The following is a 20,550-nucleotide window of genomic DNA, read 5'->3' as shown; positions in this document are numbered from 1 at the left end:
TGTGCCTGGAGGCAGGTGTGGAGGTGCATGGTTTTCATCCCAACACTCAGGAGGCAGAGGCAGGTGGATCTCTGATTTTGAGGCCAGCCTGGGCTACAGAGCAAATTCCAGGACAGCCAGGGCTATACAGAGAAACCCTGTCTCGGAAACAAACAAACAAACACAATCCATGTACCTATCTCAACCAAATTTAAGGTGATTTCTCCCTCTTTTCAACACTGACCCTTCAATCCCCACCTCTTATATTATTTCCTGATTCATACTTAACACATACTTGTATGTGATTTCTCCCATCCTTGATAGACAGTAAGTAAATTGAAGGTAACAATTGTCTTACATCTTGAATGAGCACTGACTTGAACAAAGTATAAGTTTCATCATCAGAAATAAAAGAAGCAGGCTTAGGTAGGTAAGGTAAGGTCGGGGACATCTATATTGATGCCGCTCAGCACATAGTAGAAACTTTGGAGCCACAGTAGAATTCACAGATACATTTCAATCATGAAGAAAGGATGGGAAATTAAGAACAAAGAGTGTGACGGGAGTGGAGAGATGACTATTCTAGGAAAATCTGGGCTAAGGATTGCTATTTAGATTGAGTGTAAACTTCACTTCTGACTTTTTTCTGGCAGGCGCTAGGAAAGGGAAAGCAAGTCATATAAGGTTCTTATTAGCTAATAAAAAGCACCAGGCCAGTTTTTCTATGGAGGCAGATTTCCCCCCTAGTACTAACTCTAAGAGGAATTCATTTTATGGCCCCTTATGGAGCTATTGGCTTTTTTAAAACACATGATGGTTTCAATAAGTTTTATAAAAATATGTATGGAAACATTTTCTACATGGCCATTTCTTATATTGAGTTTTGATAAATGCTATAGTGTGGAGGTGATATGTTTTTGGAGACCCAGGTTATAATTCAACCATCAGCCATGAAATGAGGTTGATGGATTACATCTGGGATCATAGCCTATGGAAGGATGCTAGAAATGGTGTGTTTCAATAATCATGTCCACAGGCTACTATATTAAGTATCAATTTGGCATCATTAGCAAACAAATGAAATTTTAGTCAAATTGAATATAGCTTTGAATTTCTTTAAAAATTTGTCTGAATTAGAATGATCTAAATTCCATATATTAGAACCGATTACAACAAGTATTAAGGGAAAAACTACTCTTGGGGGAAGTGAAAAGTGTTCTGAAAATCATCTAATAAACCATTTGGATTAAGCATCAACTATCATCAAATAAGTTTCTTTTGTACAAGTCTAGGACATGTTGACATGCTAGCACAGATTGTATATCCTGGTAAGAAGACATGATTTCAAGATGAGTTGCGAGAAGTTTGTTTCAGTTGGCTCTTAAGATCATTCCCCACAGAGGAGCAGGAAGAAGGAATTGGCTGGGAAGATGAGCCAAACCCATGATTTGCTCTGGAGCTGAGGTGGCCTTTGGGAGTTGTCTAGAGCTGGGTAAAGGACTGGGCCTCGGTACTTACACACTGAGAAGCCATGGGGTTTCTAAGGAGATACATATTTCTGGTCAAGAAGAGCCTCCTCAGCCAAGAGTGATCCCTGAAGAAGGACAACACCTAAGGGCTCTGGGCCAGCAGTACTGCCTGCTGGCAGCTAGGGAATATGTCCTTATATCACGGCATTACAGTATGGGATTTTACTTGTACTATTTTCCAAATGAGCCAGCAAAAATAACTTCAATTATGGAACACAAGCCATGTTTCCATGACCTGGGAGTAAAGAGGGAGGGAGGGAGAGAGAGAGAGAGAGAGATGCTGCTTTAGTCTAGTGGTCTGATGTGTATTCCATTCTGTTAGCTGAATACATCAATTAGGATTTGAATTTGATTGGTCTCACCAGAGGCCAGATGCCAGTATTTTCTTAATAGAGTTTATTCAACAAATCACATAGGGTACTATTCAGAGCTTAGGCAGCTGTTCAAGTAACTGACTGCCTCCTGCCTTTCCTTCTTTCCTTTTTTAAAAAAGATTTATACTTTTGTATATGAATGCTATTTACATGCACGACAAAAGAGGGCATCAGAGCCACCATGTTGGTGCTGGGAATTGAACTCTGGACCTCTAGAAGAGAAAGCCAGTGATCTTAACTGCTGAGCCATCTCTCCAACTAACTTCCTTCCTTCCTTCCTTCCTTCCTTCCTTCCTTCCTTCCTTCCTTCCTTCCTTCCTTCCTTCCTTCCTTCCTTTCTTCTCCCTCCCTCCCTCCTTCCTTCCCTCCCTTTTTCCTTCCTTCATTCTTTTGCATGAAACATTCGTCCTCATAGCTAAAAATTGAAGTGCTGTGCTTAGGAGAAAGAAAAATTAGATACAAGAGGCAAAATACAAGTATGAGGTAAGCTGCTTTCTCAACAAAAGTTTCCTAAAACCCCTTGCTATGAACTTCTCTCTGTCACTGGCCATACTGAGCCCCATGTTTTAAGAGTATCTGGCAGTCTAAACTAACTCTTGTGATCTCAGGCTCTGATGCTAACTTCTGGGACCTTTTTGTTTGAGGACCTACTTCATAATGTCAGCGCAACCACTGTGTTGAATTAATAATCATGCAGTGCTTGCTCATCTGACATTTTTGACAAGAAGGGAGCATCTTATTCTTCACTACAAACCTGCACATTTCTGCTTTCTAGAATTCCTTTGCTGACGCCTTCAATTACAGTGTGATGGTTAGTCTTGGTTGTCAACTAGAAGTGTTAGTCGAGGGTCAGCATTCAGAAGCTGATAGAGCTGTGGTCCAAGGCAGTCAGGCTCCATCTTGAGCAGCAGCAGAATTTGGCAGTGCCATCCCCATAGTCCTGGTTTTACAGATGTAGAAGGGGCAAGATTGAGGGGGTCAAGGAATACCGCTCCTCAACTTCAGGAAAGAGCTGAAGCCAGGGAATGTGTGGCTTGGTCAGATCCCCTGTAAAGAGTTCTGAGAGGTTGTTGTTGGCAAACTCTGAAGGTAAAGCCTAAGTTACAATGGAAACATCAGAATATTAGAGCTACTAGGGTTTGGGGACATTTATTGAGGAGACCTACACGCACAGGACAGAACTGGCCCAAGAGAAAGGTGACATGGTTACAGGCAGTGCTGGAGGAACAGCGGTGGAGGAGGTGGAGGAACTGAGCTACTAAGTCCAGTTGGAGTCCAAAAGTTACATCAGCGGGCCAGATGCCAGACACGGAGCTGTGGCGTTGGATGCTCTTCTTACTGGATTTTGGTCTTGCTTTGGTCTAATCATCCTTGCTATGCTACGATTCTTCTATTTTCAGGTGGAAATGGTTACTCTGTCATTCTGTGTTGAACTCATGCAACTGGCCTTTAGTTTTTGTTAGGAGCTCTCACTTTTCAGAAATTGCTTTTTGTCTCAGAGGAGACATCGGCTTCGGACCTTGACACTGTTAGAATTGCTAAATAGTGTTGGAAATTTTGAAGTTCGATTCTATTTTTTGTATTAGGAGATGGCTGTGAAACTTTGGGGACAAGGACTGAAGACTGTGATTTAAAGTGATGTGCTTGAGTGACAAGTTGGCAAGGGTTAGGTTATTGTGATTAGCCATATTTGTCGACTTGATGGAGTATGGAATCACCTAGAATACTGCCTTCTGGGCTCACCTATGAGGGATCATCTGAGTTTGGTTAATTAATATGGGACAATTTGTCCACTATGGGTGACAGTTCTCTGGGCTGTGATCCTGGACTGAATACATGAAGCTAGCAGAACTCCAACACTCACGGCTGTTTGCTTCCTGACTGTGGATACAATACAACCAACTTCTTCAAGCTTTTACTGCCTTGATTTCCCTGCTCTGATGGAGCCTCACTTCAGAGTGGGAGCCCAAACAAATGTGTTCATCCTTAAATTGTCTTCATCAGGGTATTTTACCTCAGCAACAAGAAAAGCATGAGATAAAGCCTTTGAAGGTCTTATAAACAAAGGGCAAGGAAGAACGAAACAAAAAAGTTTGGGAGGTGACCTTAAAGAGAGTTGAGAAGGAGGAAAAAGGGAAAAGAAGTTTGGGAAAGAGAGAAAAGGAGAGTGAGGAAGAGCCAGACGAAGAAAACGAGAAGGAAAGGGAGATTTACGATATTGAAAGGAACTGTCAGTATCCGTTTACCAACATCTATAAGATGATGCAGAGTTTTGCTAAGATTAATAGATTTACTGGTTCAATAGAAGACAGAAATTAATTCAATGAGAAGTCATACAAAGCTACACAATGGTTAATGGGGGGAAAGCCATAAAAGCAAACCCAACCTATCTCCAGATGAGTCATGAGCAGCAGACAGGATGAACTTCATTTTATGGGGAAACAGTACTGCCTGCTGTGATGAATTCCTTATACTCACTTAGCCTTATCAGTGTAACATAAACTCACAGGGAGGTATGGAAGAATGAGCATTTAGCCATTTGTATCAAGGAGGTTCTGAGGGGTTTAAGCAAATTTGCATCATCTTTTTCTGTTGTGCATCACCCTCTTGTTATGGTTCCTCATTTTTTGTGTTGTCTTTTGAAATAGCATCTCACTATGTGGCCTGGAACTTGTGATTGTCCGGCTTCTGACTTAGGAATGCTAGGATTACAAGCATGTGTCTCCATGCCTGGCTTGACTTTTTACTTTGAGAGGAAAAATTCTTAAATTTTAGTGTGGGGTGTAGTTCAGTTGTAGAGCATTTGCCTAGCACGGGTAAGTCTCTGAGTTCCATTCTCATCAACACACACACACACACACACACACACACACACACACACACACACACACCTTATTTGAAGACTGCCTTGAGAGTCTGATCCCCACCACCAAACCCCTGATAAACACCTAGGACATTCTCATTAGGCGTGAGGTCTTGACACTGTTTAACATGAATAAGCAACAGGAATTCAATCTGTTGAGTGTGGTGAGAGTTTAGTGTCCTATTATTGTTTCTGAGAAACATTCTTAATTTGATGTGTTGAACTTTGGCAATATAGGTCCCTTTAGAGACATAAAAGAAGCCAGTCTTTACAAGACGCTGACAGATGCTGTGATTGTTTTTACTGTGGAGCCAAGTTTCCTACTCTGCTGCATGCCATTAGGCATGTTGCTAGAGCTTTGCTCATTTTATTAGCCCAATGGGAAGGGGAAGTTGAGGTAGGAGCCCTAAAGGTCTGCTTACTAAAAGGAACCATCCTTGCCTCCACTCTTTCTTAACATGCAAATGTGTTGCAATTCCTAGAGAAAAATAAGTTTTCATTTTTTATATGTTGCATGAAACTTTGTGGTAAAGAAAAGTTTCTACTAATTTCAAGCCTCTCTAATCTATCTATTTCCTAAGGAATTTGGGCAGTAAAGACATGTCCATGGATGACAAGGACCAGTGTTTTCAGTGACCAGCAATGCCATTAACGAGAGAGTGTGTAGGTTTCAGGCCAGCTTACAGGGATCTGCTCAACCTTTCTGATTTACTCCTCCCCTGCTCACTGTCCTGGAATCTACATGTTAATTCCGCACAGTTGGATTGCAGAGTTTTCTGGGTCAAAGTTAGTTCAAACTCCTGACATTTTCTTTGCTGTGTTTTGCCTGCATGTGTGTCTGTGCACCATGTGCGTGCCTGGTGGCTGCACAGGTCAGAAGAAAGTATCCGATCCCTTGGACTGGAGTTATCAACGGTTATGAGCCACTACGTGGGAACTGAACACTTGTTCTCAACTGTTGGGACATCTCTTTAGCCCCTCTTTGTTATGTTTAGTTATTTTATCTGTATTGCTTTAAAAATCTACAGGGTGCTCAGACCCTTCACCTTTTGCATTTAAAAACGGTTCAGAAGAAAACCAGGACCTCTTGGGGACAGAGAGAACACTTTATGGATTTCCATTCTTGCAGGCCACATTTTGAGCCAAGAACCACGTGTTACTTCATCATGTGGCTCCTGTGGCCTCGTTTGCATGAGGCAGGAAACAGGAAGGCCCATTTCATATGGACTTGCCTAGTGTCCTCTGTTAGAATGCCAAGCAATAGTCCACAGCAGTGAGATGTGAGGAAGCAGGCAAACAGGGCAGAAGTGGTGACATCCCCAAACCAGACACAGGGAATCTTGTTTGAATACAAGACACCATGAGAATTGACCCTAGGCTATGCAGTAGGACTCAAGTTAGGACACACTGAACTCATGGAAACTTACAGGCAAGTTGCATTGTAGACTGGAAGGAACCTTCTTTCAAGCCGTGTGTGGAGGTTGTTCTTCTTACCATTTTCCTGATTTCCCAAGAAGGCAATGTTGCTTATCTATGACCAAAGAGCCGTCCATGGCTTTGTCCCAGGAAGATAGTGTAGCATAAGATTGAAGGGTAGTGCAGCAAGGATAATCAATGAGCTTTTTACCAATGTCTCATCTGCTATCATCTAGTGGTGTAAACTTAAGTGTCCTCAAAGCTGCATTTCTCATCTGTAAAATGGGGATGGTGATATCGCCACATAGTGGCTGGTGCATAAAAGACACTCAAATATTAACTCCTTCTATATATTATTGTGTCTCGTGAAATAAAGTTGGCTCACATTTGCAAGCCTAACCTTCAGACTCAGTTGTTTGGCTTGCTCTGTGTATCAGGGCCCACGTTCAATGGCAGGGATATTTCGAGGAGTCACGAAAGCAGTATGTGTACTCCCTCCTGCTGGTAAGAAGACATTCTGTTCCTAAGTGACAACCTGACAGCCTTTCATAGGCCATGCCAACACTTTGAAAATAGAACTCTTGTAGTTTCAAAAGAAATGTATTTTTCCGTGATAAGATGAACCTTCCTGTAAGTCATTGATTACAGGGATTAAAAGGGCTACGTCAACAAGAAAGCTGTTATGAACTTAGGCTCCATGCTGTCTCCCACAGGGATTAGACAAGCCTCATGATGTGTTGTAGGCAGAAAAAAGTGACCCAAGAAAGGACTAAATCTTTAGTTGTCGTTAGTGTTTTCCCATGTCAACGCTGCATTTTGAGAAGGCAGAAGGACAGCTTGCTCCACATACTTGTCTGATCTTTCTGTGCTCAATGAAGTATAGAGTGTTTTATTTGACCCCCATCCCAGGAAACGAGATTAACAGCCCGGTTTGTTCTCAATATCAAGTATCAGCAATGAAAATATTTCCAGACCCTTTAAAAAAATCAGACCGTCACAGATTTAATAGGAAGTAGATGCCCCGTGCTCAGACATGGCTATTAACAATGTTTAATGTTCTTTATTAAAAAAGTAGAAATGACAGAAAAACACTCTTGACAGAAAATAATACTGGTGACCTAGCCTCATGGCACTGAGCCAAAGCTGCCCTTGTAATGGAGGAACGAAATATCAATCAACACTAGCAAATCCTCATGGAACTGCCAAAACACCAACAGTGTCAGAGCCTGGTGGATGTGCTTTGAGAAGGCTGGATCAACCAAACATCAAGTGTTTCGATGCATATGTTGCCCAATCACGTTTTCAAACAGCATCTTAAAAAATGGACAAAGTCTATATACAGTTAGAGTCCAAACTGTATCTTCTAACGAGTCTCAGGTTATAAATTTAAGGCATCCAGATATTCTGCTCTGCTGGTGAGGTGTTGTTCTTGTGGTCTTACTGCCACAGTGGACAGTCTTCAATAACTCCCAATGGTGGCCGGAGGGCATGCGTAAGACTAAGAAGAGTGACTCATAAGAAGAGTTCCTTTGACTCTGGCTCAGCAATGTGCTTTCTGCTGTAGGTTTTCTTCGTGTTTCTATTGATGTCATTATGCCTAAGTAGAAGAGAAACCACAGGCCAAAATTAGATAAAACTATGGTCAAGTTACAAGACGATGCTGCTAAACAGCTCACCAAAAATGGAAATTATCCATCCCCGAACCATCCTGAAGGGCGCTTCATTCCAGAAGGCAAATTATTTGCTTTTCATACAAACCACTGTTTAAATGTAATGAAAGCAACCGTCATGTAAAAAACGCACACTTACTGAACACATTTGATTTTGGCTGCAGGAGCAATTTCTTAGCCACCCAGCTTGGAGTCCAGGTACTCTGTAGTCAAGGGAATTTTGTCAGAGACAAATATGATAGGAAGTATAGTGTTGCTGGTAGAATGGAAGCAAGAGGGTTTTTTTTTTTTTAATAGTTTTCTTACAAGGAATCCTTGGTGACACTTTGAATTCCACAGGAAGCTGGAGTCTTGAAAGTTTGAAAAGAATGCTTTTAGGGGTGATTGCTGAGTGGCATGGTGGAAGTCTGCAAATAGGTGAAGATATGGGAAATAGAAAACTCAGAAACAAGAGTGCTGCTTCCTGCTTAATGCTTACTCTCTGCTAGGTCCATCGAAGAAGAGGGCAAAGTGACAGATGTTCTTTCATAAGTGAATTTTTCCTTTGGATAAGATACATTCATTTTCATGAGGTGTTAGATGCATCCCATTTAAAAGCTTCCACAGAGCAGCTAGCCTGTGTTCCTGGGCAAGCCTGTCCACTACTAAGTTCTTACTGTTGCTACACAAGATACAATCAAATGCTTCGGGTAATGGTTCTAACACTTGGATGAAGGACAAGTCTAAGAGTTTAGCTTTGTGACCTCAAAACCACGCTTGCTTACTGGTATGGCTTGGACATGGTTGGAGTGTGTCCCCTAAGGGCTCATGTGTGTAAACTTAAAAGCAAGTACAGAACTTAGAGAAGGAAATCTTGGGATCCCCTGATTGAGTCAGGGGATGTAGTTCAGTGGTAGAGTGTTTGGCCAGAATGCACAAAGCCCTGGGTTCAATATCCAAGCCCTCAGACAAAAAAAGGAGAGAGAGGGGAGTGGAGGGGGGGGGAGAGGCTCAAATAGGACTTACTGTCGCTATGGACTCTTGAGCCAGACTGTTCAAATTCAAATCCTGCCTCCACAATTTATAACCATCATTACTGTGTAATCTTGGGCAAGACGCATGATCATCTTTTTCTAGTATGCAAAATGTGGATAATAATAGTATGTGCCATCTATATCATTGTGAAGATTAAAAGAGCAGAGATGTGCAAAGCGTCCGGAATATTCGCTGGGCTATTTTAAGTGCACTCATGTTTTTATCATCTACAGAGGGATGCTGGTAGGTGATAGGGAAACTGAGAATTTCTATGAACATTGTATTTAGAAATACAGAATACTAAAGACAGTTTGAGAGGGCACAGTAGATTCAGAAGAATATGAAGAGTGGATGGAGGGGGTGGTGCAAGCCATAGACAGCTTCCTTATTGATTAATCTTGTTCTTGGATAGTTTCGTACATGTATATAATATGTTCGGATCACTCTCTCCCTCACTTCTCCCTTCTCCTCCCCTCTTTGTATCAGTGTGCCTTCCCCCATCTCTACCAGTTCCTCTCTGAGATTCATGCCCTTTGCTTTTGTTTTTGTGACCCATTTAATTTAAGCAGGACCATTGGCATGAGTATTGAATTAGAGCAATCCACTGAAGTGGTTACGACAGTAACTACTACACATCTGAAGGCAGCGATTCCTTCTCCTCAACTCTATCAGCAAACAGTTCAGGAGTAAGGGGTGGGGTCCCCTCAGCCCTTCCTCGATATATGCTTGACCATTGAACAGCCAGTTTTTTTGGTTATTATTACTCATATGTATTTATATAACCTTGATGAAAATTCCATTAAATAACTTCAAAAGTTTAGTTCTAGGTTAAAGACACTATGGTTCACACTTTTTGAAATGGCACCTTTGCTTCGAGATAGTGGATGGTAATTTGAACACCCTCAAGCGAATCCTCCTTCTGCATGAAAAACCTAGTTTGATTTAGAGAAAGCCAAGTCCAAACCAAGTAAACTGTTAATTTGAGACATTCAATATGATAATAATTCAGTCTTCCCTGAATCCTTCAATTATTCAATCTCCAATTGCCAGAATTCAAAAGAACAAAAATGGGTAATTCTGGCAGAAATCATTGAGATAATTGTTGTGCCTTGATTTCACTCTTGGATATGAAATCGCATTCTGAGTGACCAAAATTGAAGAGGAGGAGAGCCTCATATTTAAATAACTGGTTTTCATGTACTCCAGGGTGCTGAATCATCTAGGCACACGCTGTATTTCCACAGCACGTGGCGATCCCACAGCAACTTACAGGATCAGTGTGCCATGGTCTGTAGCCTGCCACACACTCCCCCTGCTAACCAAAAGAAGAGCTTGCTAAATGTGCCCTCTCTTACAGTTTTACTTGTAGCCTATCTACACAGTTTATCTACTGAAAGGTGGAATTGTGGTTCTAAATTAAAGGTGGACTGTAATACTCAAATGGAAGCTTACTTCAAATGTGTCCAAAGGGCATAATAACACCCCCCACCCCTGTAGGATAATAGAGACAAGATTTTTGCTCTTCTTCCCTTTACTTTTTTTCTCCTCCTTTTCCTCTGTTAGGTTCTTTTTCTTTCCAGATATTTATGAAGCCTCTTCCATATGCCATATACCATATTAGATACCGGGAGTACAAGGGTTCTCTCAAGGATGAGTGCGCTCACGAAGGTCTGGTATTACCTTTTATTTCTATTCACCTTTGAATCTCTTCATTAGGACCTGTCTAAGTTCAGAGACCATGCCTTACTTTGGGAAAGCTGTGTCTTTATGGAGTGCACGGGTGGCTACACGTTTACATAAGTACAACTGTGTGGGTGCAGGTAGGCATGCACACCTGTACACACATGTGTGGAGGCCAGAGGGTACCCTCAAATGTTGTTCCTCAAGAGGTGTCTGATGCCTTTCCTGAGCTTTGGGTGCTTTGTTGGTTTGGAGTTCACTGGTTTTGGAGTCTGCCTGTCTGTTGACTACAAGCCCACACCACCATGACTGACATTTCGTGTGTGTTCTAAGTTCAAGTCTTCATGTCTGCATAGCAAGTTCTTTACTGATTGAGCTATTTTCCCAGTTCCCCTAAATATGGTCCTTATTGATAAAGATGTTGAAAAGAAATGTGTGGCTTTGTCACCCAGGAGTGGTGACATCCTTTAAACCTAGTACTTAGGAGTGAGAAGCAGGTGGACCTCTGAGTTCTGGGCCAGCCTGATCTACAAAGCAAGTTCCAGGACAGTCAGGGCTAGATAGAGAAACATTGTCTTGAAAAGAAAAGAAAAATCCTTCTACTGCATTGTCTTGTCTAGCCTTGACTTGAGGACTTGTGCCTAGTCTTATTGTAACTTGTTATGCCATGTTTGGTGGATATTCCTGGGAGGCCTGCACTTTTCTGAATAGAAACAGAGAAGTGGTGGATCTGGGGGAGAGAGAAGGTGGAGGGAGGGACTGGGATGAGTAGAGAGGTGGGAAACTGTAGTTGGTCAGGATATAATGTATGAAAGAAGATGAAAGAAGAAGAAGAAGAGGAAGAGGAAGAGGAGATAGAGGAGGAGGAGAAAGAGGAGGAGGAGGAGGAGGAGGAGGAGGAGGAGGAGGAGGAGGAGGAGGATAGAGACAGAGAGACAGAAGCAGGGAAGAGGTGTGGCAACTCACAGAAATGGCCCAGACAAGGTTTATATCTGTGTTGATTTCAATCAATCTATATATCTCTAAAATTCAGCCTTCAGAGAGGTTATTGGTGGGCTCTGTTCTCATAATATCCAAAGATGTCCTGACTTATGGTGTGGATATGACACTGGAGGATACATCTCTTCTTTGGGCTTAATTCATAACTGGAACCTTCAGGAGTAGGAAAAACAGAGAGGGAATGGAGAAGTGAGCTTTTGTCTTAGGATTTCTGATTATCATTAAGTCAGGGCCAGCGTGCCAAAGAATGCATTCTGATGGGGTGGTTTTGGTTTCCAAGGAAGATCTCTCCTTTCTCCTCTCCATGAGCAATGGCATAATGGACATCAGTCCCAGCCCTAGGCCAAAAAATATCATTCTCTTTGAAGCAGCATTGGGCACCTTGAAATCTATGCAAAATATTTGACATTAGCTCTTGGCTCTGGATATCTAATTCTTAATGTGGCTAATTCATGGGTAATAAAAAGCATTCTAAGAGTTTTGACTGCTTAATGTCTTTTTCAAGGACTTCTCTAATGCTGGTGCTAGGATTGGGTTATCAACCCTGCAGGAAACAGTGCCACATGGTCAGAGGGGGTGTGATAAGAGATAGCCAAGGTCTGGAACAAGCTCTCTCAGGCAGACTCAAACTGGCAAATGAATACTTCACTGGCATTTTAAGACCAGTGATTGCAAGTATTCCCCAAGAGTTGTGAAAAAAAATGCCAAGTCAACTTACATAAGAAACAAACAAAAAGATAAATCTGTTTCCTGTAAACCAAGTCATCTTCCAGAGTTGACATGCTGAGGAGGCTGTTCAAGGCAATGAGGCTGAAGCTGATTTTAAAGGCCACTGAAATTCAGACTCTGCTATTCACCCTGTGATCGAGGCCAGCTTGGACTAAAAAGTGAGTTCCAGGAAAAGGTGCAAAGCTACACAGAGAAACCCTGTCTCAAAAAAACCAAAAGGAAAAAAGAAAAATAAGTAGCCATTGGTAGCCTTGTATAGAGCTGAACGACAGTCTTTAAAGCACTGTATTTATTGTTCCTACTTTTCCTTCTTTCTTTGTTTTTTCCTTCCTTCCTTCCTTCCTTCCTTCCTTCCTTCCTTCCTTCCTTCCTCCCTCCCTTCCTTCCTTCCTCCCTCCCTCCCTCCACCCCTCCTCTCTGCTCTCTCTCTTTCTTTTCTTTCTTTTTTTTGAAACAGGGTTTCTCTGTATAGACTTGGCTATCCTAGAATTTGCTTTGCAGACCAGGCTGGCCCCAGACTCAGAGATCCACCCTCCTCTGCCTCCCAAGTGCATGTGCCACCACTACTCAACTCTCTACTTCTACAAACTCAAAATGAAATGCTTAGAAACCAGGTTGTGATTCCAGAGTCCTGGAGCTGATGCCACTGTCTCACATCTGCTCCCAAGAGGGTCAGTAGCAGGGAGCCGCCAACATCTCCACCCAAAGTCAAGGCAGCCCTCCACTATGTCAAGAAAGCACTTGATCTTCTGGCAAGTTCTTTGGTCAAGCTCTGAAGTCACCACTGATAGATAGATAGATGAACACTGGCACTCAGGCAAATGCTGCAGGCACCAGAGTTAATTATATATTGTCCATTTAAACCTTTCATTCTAGCCTCAGTTCCTTCGGGGAATCTTTACTTCAAGTAGAGAGGCATTCTTGGTTCGTCTGTGGAGGGGACTAGGCGTGTGCTGTCTGTGTGCATGGGATGCAGAGAGAATAGGAAGAATTCATTCTCTCCAATGCAAGAAACAAACATAAAATAAACAAACTAGACTTCATGTTCATGGAAACCCATGTTAAACTAAAACCATAGCAATGTCTGTCTTAGGATATAGGGCAGTGAGAGGAAGAGGTCTGGATGCTTACTTAATACACTGACTATACATACATATCGTTTGGATTTCCTAAATGTTTGGCAATGAATTCAAACCTTGGCACGAAATCTGCTAGCCCAGTGACTGAGTCTTCAGAAGGACTGTCCCTTAATTGCAGTAGAAAAGGCGCTCTACTCATCCGAGTGGCCCCATAATCTCATTTTGTACTCTGAAGTTTTGTAATCCTATTAGACTAAAATGCTCAGCTTTGTTCCTTCCCTTGTAATAAAAAGACCTGGTGAACCATTTCTGGCAGGAAGAATCTGTTGTAACACTAATTATCTTGTTCCCAGTTGCTGTAGGAGCCTGCAAGAAATGAGATGCATTTTCCTCTCTGCTCCCAGGGAGTTTGCCAAGTCTTTGTGCTTCCTTGTCTCAGGGACAATGACAGAACTGTCCAGGCACCGAGAAGACACATTCAACCCAAGACAGGCACGGGAGAGGGTGTAAGCATAGGGAATGAGGCGGAGAGGCACAGAAGCTGGGGAGGACCAGGGTTTGGGAGGACGAAGAGCTCTTCCCTGTCACTTTGCCATCTCTAACACTGGCACTGAATGGAGCCTCTGTCACAGGATGGCTGGAAGCAGTCCTGAATCTACATTTGGACTACCTGCTAGTAGTCAGCTGGTCACTAGTGACTATGAAGAGTCTAAGGCTGTTCCTTCAATGCATTGAACCAATGAGACCCCTGATGATATTCTCTTAACATGATTAATATTTGTTTTCCACCCAGAATGGATATAGACATAAGCAGACTAAATTTGATCTAGACAGGGGGAAAAAAAAGAAAGATTTTTTTTTCTGGAAATTTAGTATTTTAAACTAAAATCTGTATGTATAGTAAAACATTCTTTGGGGGACTTTGGAGAAATGCTGAATACCATGTCATGACTTTTAAATTACTGAAATGTTTTAAAACCAACAGTTTGCTTTTTAAATGGGTTTTGAGGCTAAACTCTTCTCAAATTAACCAATCAAAAGGCACTGACCACACTAACTTAGGCTACTTTCCTGTCACCCCACCCACTTCCTGCTAGGTCTGGAAACACATGCTGTACCTCAGAAGGATTTTGCCCAAGGAGGAGTCCCACTCACAGGCTATAGGCTCCTCTTTCTTGTACATACATAATCCATGCATATGGACTTGTGAACATTTTGTTTGAGGAAGACCCTTATTTTATTAGTGGACATTCATCAAAATGGCTTCTGGACTGGAAGTGGGTCACTGTGCTAAGTGAGAGAGCTTCTGCAGAGGCAGAGGCATGCTTCCCCCGAGCACAGCACAGTGATGCCAAAAGGCACCTGCAGGTTGTTAGTAGTACTGAAGCAACACCGTGGCTCACACTCTAAGATTCTGATTTCTGACAGGCAGCTGACCCCTTCTACCCATGACTGAACTTAATTTCTATACTTACTTGGCATCATGCTCCCTTAAAATGCAAACTGAAGGTCCAAAGTCAACTGAGAAACACAGTGAGTTTGTGCACAGAGTAGGTTCTCCTGATTTATACAGGGATAAAAGGCCCTCCTTCCCACCCCATCCCCCAATGGCTACCAGCTACCTTCCTAGGTAGCCACCTGAATCTGTGTCTCTTTATGGGGAAGAGTTACAAGTTTCTTCTCCCTTGGTGTTTATCCCCAGTTTAAAAGTGTTGCAGATACATCATTTCAAAGCTCATGCAACTGCAAGCAAAGGCATGGCGGGGCCTCACAGTGTCCCCCACGCCACATACCGTGCATAGTCACGAAGATGCTCTTCAACCCACACGTTAGAGGGAAGATGGACACAGCTGCTGTACATCTCCTAGAGAAGTGCAATCAAGAATTATCTGAAAGCATGCAACAAGCTCATCACATGCACAGGTCCCGGTTAATGCAAGGCATGCAGGATACGTTAGAGGAAAATGTGGAAATGACTTTAGTGTTATTGCCGATCCAGAGACTCTGTTAAGTTATTTGGGGAAAAAATTAGGCTTTAATTTTTTTTTTAATGCAAAAAGTCTGGTGCCTTCGCTGGAGTGTGCCCTTTCTAGATGAAACAAATCCATAGTAAAGTCTTTTATAGTAAGGCAGTTGGTAGACAATTTAAAAGTCCATGATGAGGCTGTTGAAGAGACATTAACTAAAACTTGATTTGGTATCACAGCAAGAAATACAGACAGTTCTTAAGACCATGTAGTAATAGGAGTTTAACAACCCAACAAAGAAAAACGCTGAGATTCTGACACTACTGAGTGGCTTAGTGAATGCAACAGTGAATGATCCAAGGCATTTCTTCCACAGGGAATTCTGCGTTTTGCCTGCTGTACTGCTTTTGGTGGCATGATAAACACAGAACATGCAGAAATCATTGCCTAGAAAGATTCCTATCTTCCTATCATGGGATGTTGACTTACGGAGGAGTTTCCAAGAAACACTGTTATAAATGACTTCAGAGAGCATTCTGCCATCTCCTGTATCCTGGCAAGCACTCAGTCTCTCCAGTATCTAATTAGCACTTAAAGATCTGTGTAGGATCAGGCCGTGTGGCAGTCCATGTGTGTGTGTGTGTGTGTGTGTGTGTGTGTGTGTGTGTGTGTGTATGTGTGTGTGTGATTCATTCCAAAGGTCATTTGACTTGAGTAGTTTGGGGTTGCTGTTTATGTGCCTTTATGTTGGGCTTGAGAGTACACAGTCCATGAGAACAAACTCTTCCCAAGGCAGAATCAATGCCAACAAAGGACTGATTTTATGCTGACTGGTAGTTTCATCTTGTATAAATGCCTACTAGCTTAACACCCCTCATGCCCAAAGCACAAGACAGAGAGTCCAGACCTAATCTGTGATTTCTTTACCCACTTCTCTCTGCATTCTCCAAAGGAAGTGCAAGGGCACACACACACACACACACACACACACACACACACACACACACACACATATTTTCTTTTGGTTTTTCGAGACAGGGTTTCTCTGTGTAGCTTTGGTGTCTGTTCTGGAACTCGCTCTGTAGACTATGCTGGCCTTGAACTCACAGAGATCCGCCTGGCTCTGCTTCCTGAGTGCTGGGATTAAAGGTGTGTGCCACCACTGCCCAGCAAGGGTATATATTTTAACCTGGAACATTTCATTATATATGGGTTTCTGAATTTTGAGGTGACCCTCTCAAGGCAGCACAAGTCAGTGACCTGGGCTTTAACACTAATGCTATCAACTAAAAGTAACACAAGCACAATCTCTAAGTAGCACTCACTGCCTTGTTCTTTCCCTTGCTAGCAGGGCTCACAGGATTTCCCTTGGTATCTGCTGTCTTCCTTCCAAGTGATGTTAAGGGCAGTGTGCAGGTCTTCAGCTGGTTGGCTGGCTGGTAGTTATTATTGTTGTTTTGATTCCCACTTAAAGTTTCCATGATGGATCGGAATGTTCCAAAAGGCCTTTTCATTTGTTCCCCTGATTCACTAGTCCTCTGGGGGGCCCTGCCCCTATCTTTGTCTTTTTCTCCATTTAGTTCAAGGCTAGTTTGCTCCATTTGAACGACAGGCTCCTCAAAGGTAACTCTGAGTTTTGAGTTTTGGGATGTCCGGCGCTTGGATGATGGAGACTTGAGAGCACTCTTGGGGCTTGTGGCCACTTTCTGGGCAGTGGAGCTGTCAGGACTGGACTGAGTGGGATCTGCAGAAGGCTGGGTTGGAGGAGTCCTCCCCAAGCCTGGACAATGAGAGTCCAAGTCTGGTTCACTGCTCTCTGAAGTGGGAGATGGGCTGTGCCCATCCAGGGATTTGGAGGCCTTTGTACTGAAAGGAAACCGGCGTCCTGATGCCAGAGAGTGTTTCTTTATCATCAGGTGCAAACTTTCTGCGCTGTCCATAGTCTCCACGCTTTCCACAATGGGCTGTGGCCTGGGCCTGTCTGATTTTCTCACAGGAGTATTTTTGGGGTCTTCAGAATTGTTTGAGTCTGTATCAGACTCACTCAGTGATCTCTGCATCAGCTGCCTCAGCCTGGCTAGCTTCAGCTCCCTCTTCTCTAGAGGTATTTTTTTCGAATTCCTAGAGGATACTTGAGCATCCTGGAATTCCAACGACAGCTTTTCCTGGGTGCAGACATTCTCTGATATTTCTTTCCCCAGTAACTGACGCAGGATTTTATCAGAGTCTTCGTCTTTTCCTTTGGTCCTAGCCCTGCTGGATGCTGATAAGCTTCCAAGAACTTGTATTCCCTCCTGGGCTCCTGTTTGGCTCTTGCCTGTAGCCTCATCTTCTGCATCTAGAATTTTCCACTGGGACTTTCTAGAAGCTGGTGAGGAGGGTGCTCTGGAAGGAAGAGTAAGGACATGTGAGATGACTTTTTTACTGCACGAAATGCAGCCAGGTCCTTTCATGACCTTTAATATGATTATCAATCCATGGGAAACAAGATTGCAGTTACTTAATGGCTTTTCCAGAACAGTTAGCAAAGACTCCATTCCAGCAGCTGTAGCCAGAGCATAACAACCCCAAACTTCACGGCTACAACATTTCTCTGTTTTATTGTTTACCCACCACTTTGTGTGAATTTCGTCACTTCTGTTTCCAGTGGTCTAATAAAGCTGTATGTTCTTATTCTCATTTCACAAGGCAACAAAAGAGAACCATGACTTGTTTGTAGTTGTGACACAAAGAAATAGAAATGCTAGAGATGACTTTGGGTCCTGTGACCCCAGACACAGACTTTTATTTGAAATCAAGTTAAATTAAAATGTTCTCTGTTGTCATTTTCTTGGGAAAAAAAAAAAAAAAAAAAACTAAATGGAATACTAGAGGAAGATTCAAAGACTTCAAATACTCAACAATTCAAACACCAACATGACTGGTATTACCTGGGTGAAGATGGGAGTGATTTGCCCTCTGATTTTTGGGCTTCTAGAAGTTGTTGGAGTTGGCTCTGCAGTGTGACACGCTCCACTGTCTGCCTGCAGGAAACAACCAAAGAACACAATGTCTGATGCATGGCCACTGCTGAAGGTGGAGGCAGAGGAATCCTCATGAAAAGGCCGTAAATGGCAATCCATTCAGGAGCCTTAAAGAGCATTTAGTCTTCATTCTTATGGTTCAGAGCGTTTGCCAAGGCAGTGATCAAAAGCATTGAAAAGGACATTTATTGTTCATGTTAATGACAAATATGAAAAAACTAAAAGCTCATCAATAAGAGTGAAGGGATTTCAATCATTTCTGCAGTAGCAACTATTAAAGCAACGTTACTTGAATACTGAATACCTACAGACATACAAAAAACTTGTATATATCTGTATGTGTATATTATACTCCACTAGTCTTAAATGAAAAGGAATATTAGAGAATACCATGTGTAATAGAGTCTCATTTGTGTGTGGGTTTGTGTACATGTGTGTGAATGTGCATGTGGAGGCCAGAAGGTGATGTTGAATTTCTTCCTCAGTTGCTGTCCACCTTCATTTTTGAGACAGGGTTTCCCCTTGAACTTGGAACTTTTGTAGGGGACCTAGGTTTGAATCTCAGCACCCTGGTCACTCAGAACAACTTGTAATTGCAGTTAGGAGATCCAGTGCTTCTGGTCTCCAGGATGATCTGCATACACTTAGGCCCACATACATACACATAAAATAAGAACCAAAATAAATCTTAAACAACAGCAATAAACACAAAAACACAAAGGTGTCCAAATCAGGACTTAGCCAACTCTTAGTGGACCATATAGCCCACATCTTAGGCTTAGGAATCACTAAGGTTTTAGAACTATCCAGCTCTGTCCTTGTGGCTTGAATTTAACCTCGCATAACACACAGATGAACATGTGTGGCTGTGTGCCAACAAAACCACTTACAAAAATAGGTGGTGAGTGGCTTTGCCTGCGTTACTATTTGCTGACACCAGCTTAATATAGAACTAAAAACACCCCACTTTGCTAAGTTGGGATACATACCAAGTTTTGTGGTGTGTGTGTGTGTGTGTGTGTGTGTGTGTGTGTGTGTGTGTGTAGTATTTTTGGACACAGAAATAGGGACTGGAGTGATGATTCATCAGTTAAGAGCATTAACTGCTCTTCCAGAGGATCCGGGTTTGAATCAGTGGCTCATAACTATGCATAACTCCACTTCCAGGGGATCCAATGGCCTCTTCTTCAGGCATCAGGCACAGACACAATGCTCAGGCATATGTGCAGACAAAACAGCCATACACAGAAAATAAATACAACAAAAAATTATATTTAAAAAACTAAGAAACACAGACATTATTAAGAAAGATAAAGCACCCTGAGAACATGAGTGACCTAGTGGGCTTGAGAAAGGTGCACACGCAAAAGTTGGTAGAGGAAGATTATACAGTCAACATTTAAAACATATATTAGGTGTCTTTTAGGAATTAGGACAGAATTAAAAAATTCCCAGTTGACATCAATTGTGTGACTGTTGGTTGGAACACAAGAACAGAGGATACTCTCATTCTGTAGATTTGAAGGGAGCTTCCAGAAAGGCTCAGCCAGCCTTAATCACAGAGAGAAAACTGTATTTGTGTACTGTGTCAGTGTGCCAGGATTGCTCTAAGAGTGTCACAAACCAGGTGGCTTAAACAACAGGAAACTATAAAAGGAATTGTTGTGTTTTGTTTTTATTTGATGTGTATGTGTGAATACTTGCGTATATATATTTGTGAACCACATGTGTGCTTAGCACCCCCAGGGGTCAAAAGTGAAACTAGAGTTATAGGTAGTTGTGAACCACATGATGTAGGTGCTGGGAATGGTCCTCTGCAAGAACAGCATGTGCTTTTCACTAATGAACCATCTCTCCAGCCCCAGACAACAGCAGTTCATCAGCTCGCAGTTTGGGAGGTCTAAGTAGTCTGAGATGAAGTTGTCAGCCATGTTGGTTCCTCCTGAGGGCCATGATGGTATTTATCCCATGCCTGTCTCCTATTACTGTTCAAGTTATTACTGGCAAACTCTGGTTTTAAGGTTTGTAGATATTACCCATGAACACTGCTTTTATGTTCACATGTCATACCCTCTGTGTATATGCCCCTCTCCATTATTTATAGGGACTCTAGTCACCTGGTTAGGACTCAACCCCATGACCCCACTTGGACTCAATATCTTCTGGGAATATCTAATTTCCAACTGAGGGTACACTGACATATCAGGATTTAGTGCCTTACTGGTGAG

At 42.4% G+C, this 20,550-nt stretch overlaps 1 protein-coding gene across 6 annotated transcripts in view; it reads right to left on the bottom strand.

The window, feature by feature from the left end:
• Positions 1-7,142: 7,142 nt before the first annotated feature.
• Positions 7,143-20,550, bottom strand: part of LOC118594826 (synuclein alpha interacting protein) — a 138,827-nt gene continuing 125,419 nt past the window's right edge. For 4 of the 6 annotated variants that reach the window (XM_036205032.1, XM_036205031.1, XM_036205030.1 and 1 more), the window contains exons 9-12: positions 18,230-18,322; positions 16,625-17,684; positions 15,126-15,196; positions 7,143-7,758 (exon numbers count right to left, since the gene is read on the bottom strand). In XM_036205032.1, the coding sequence (XP_036060925.1) occupies positions 7,674-7,758; positions 15,126-15,196; positions 16,625-17,684; positions 18,230-18,322 (1,309 nt within the window). In that variant the 3' untranslated portion in view covers positions 7,143-7,673. The remainder of the gene's footprint in view (positions 7,759-15,125; positions 15,197-16,624; positions 17,685-18,229; positions 18,323-20,550) is intronic. The other 2 variants (XM_036205034.1, XM_036205035.1) reach the window with 1 other exon arrangement.

This window comes from Onychomys torridus, chromosome 13 (genome assembly GCF_903995425.1).
Source record: "Onychomys torridus chromosome 13, mOncTor1.1, whole genome shotgun sequence".
Classification (NCBI taxonomy): domain Eukaryota; kingdom Metazoa; phylum Chordata; class Mammalia; order Rodentia; family Cricetidae; genus Onychomys; species Onychomys torridus.
This window is presented reverse-complemented; position numbering and strand designations above follow the sequence as displayed.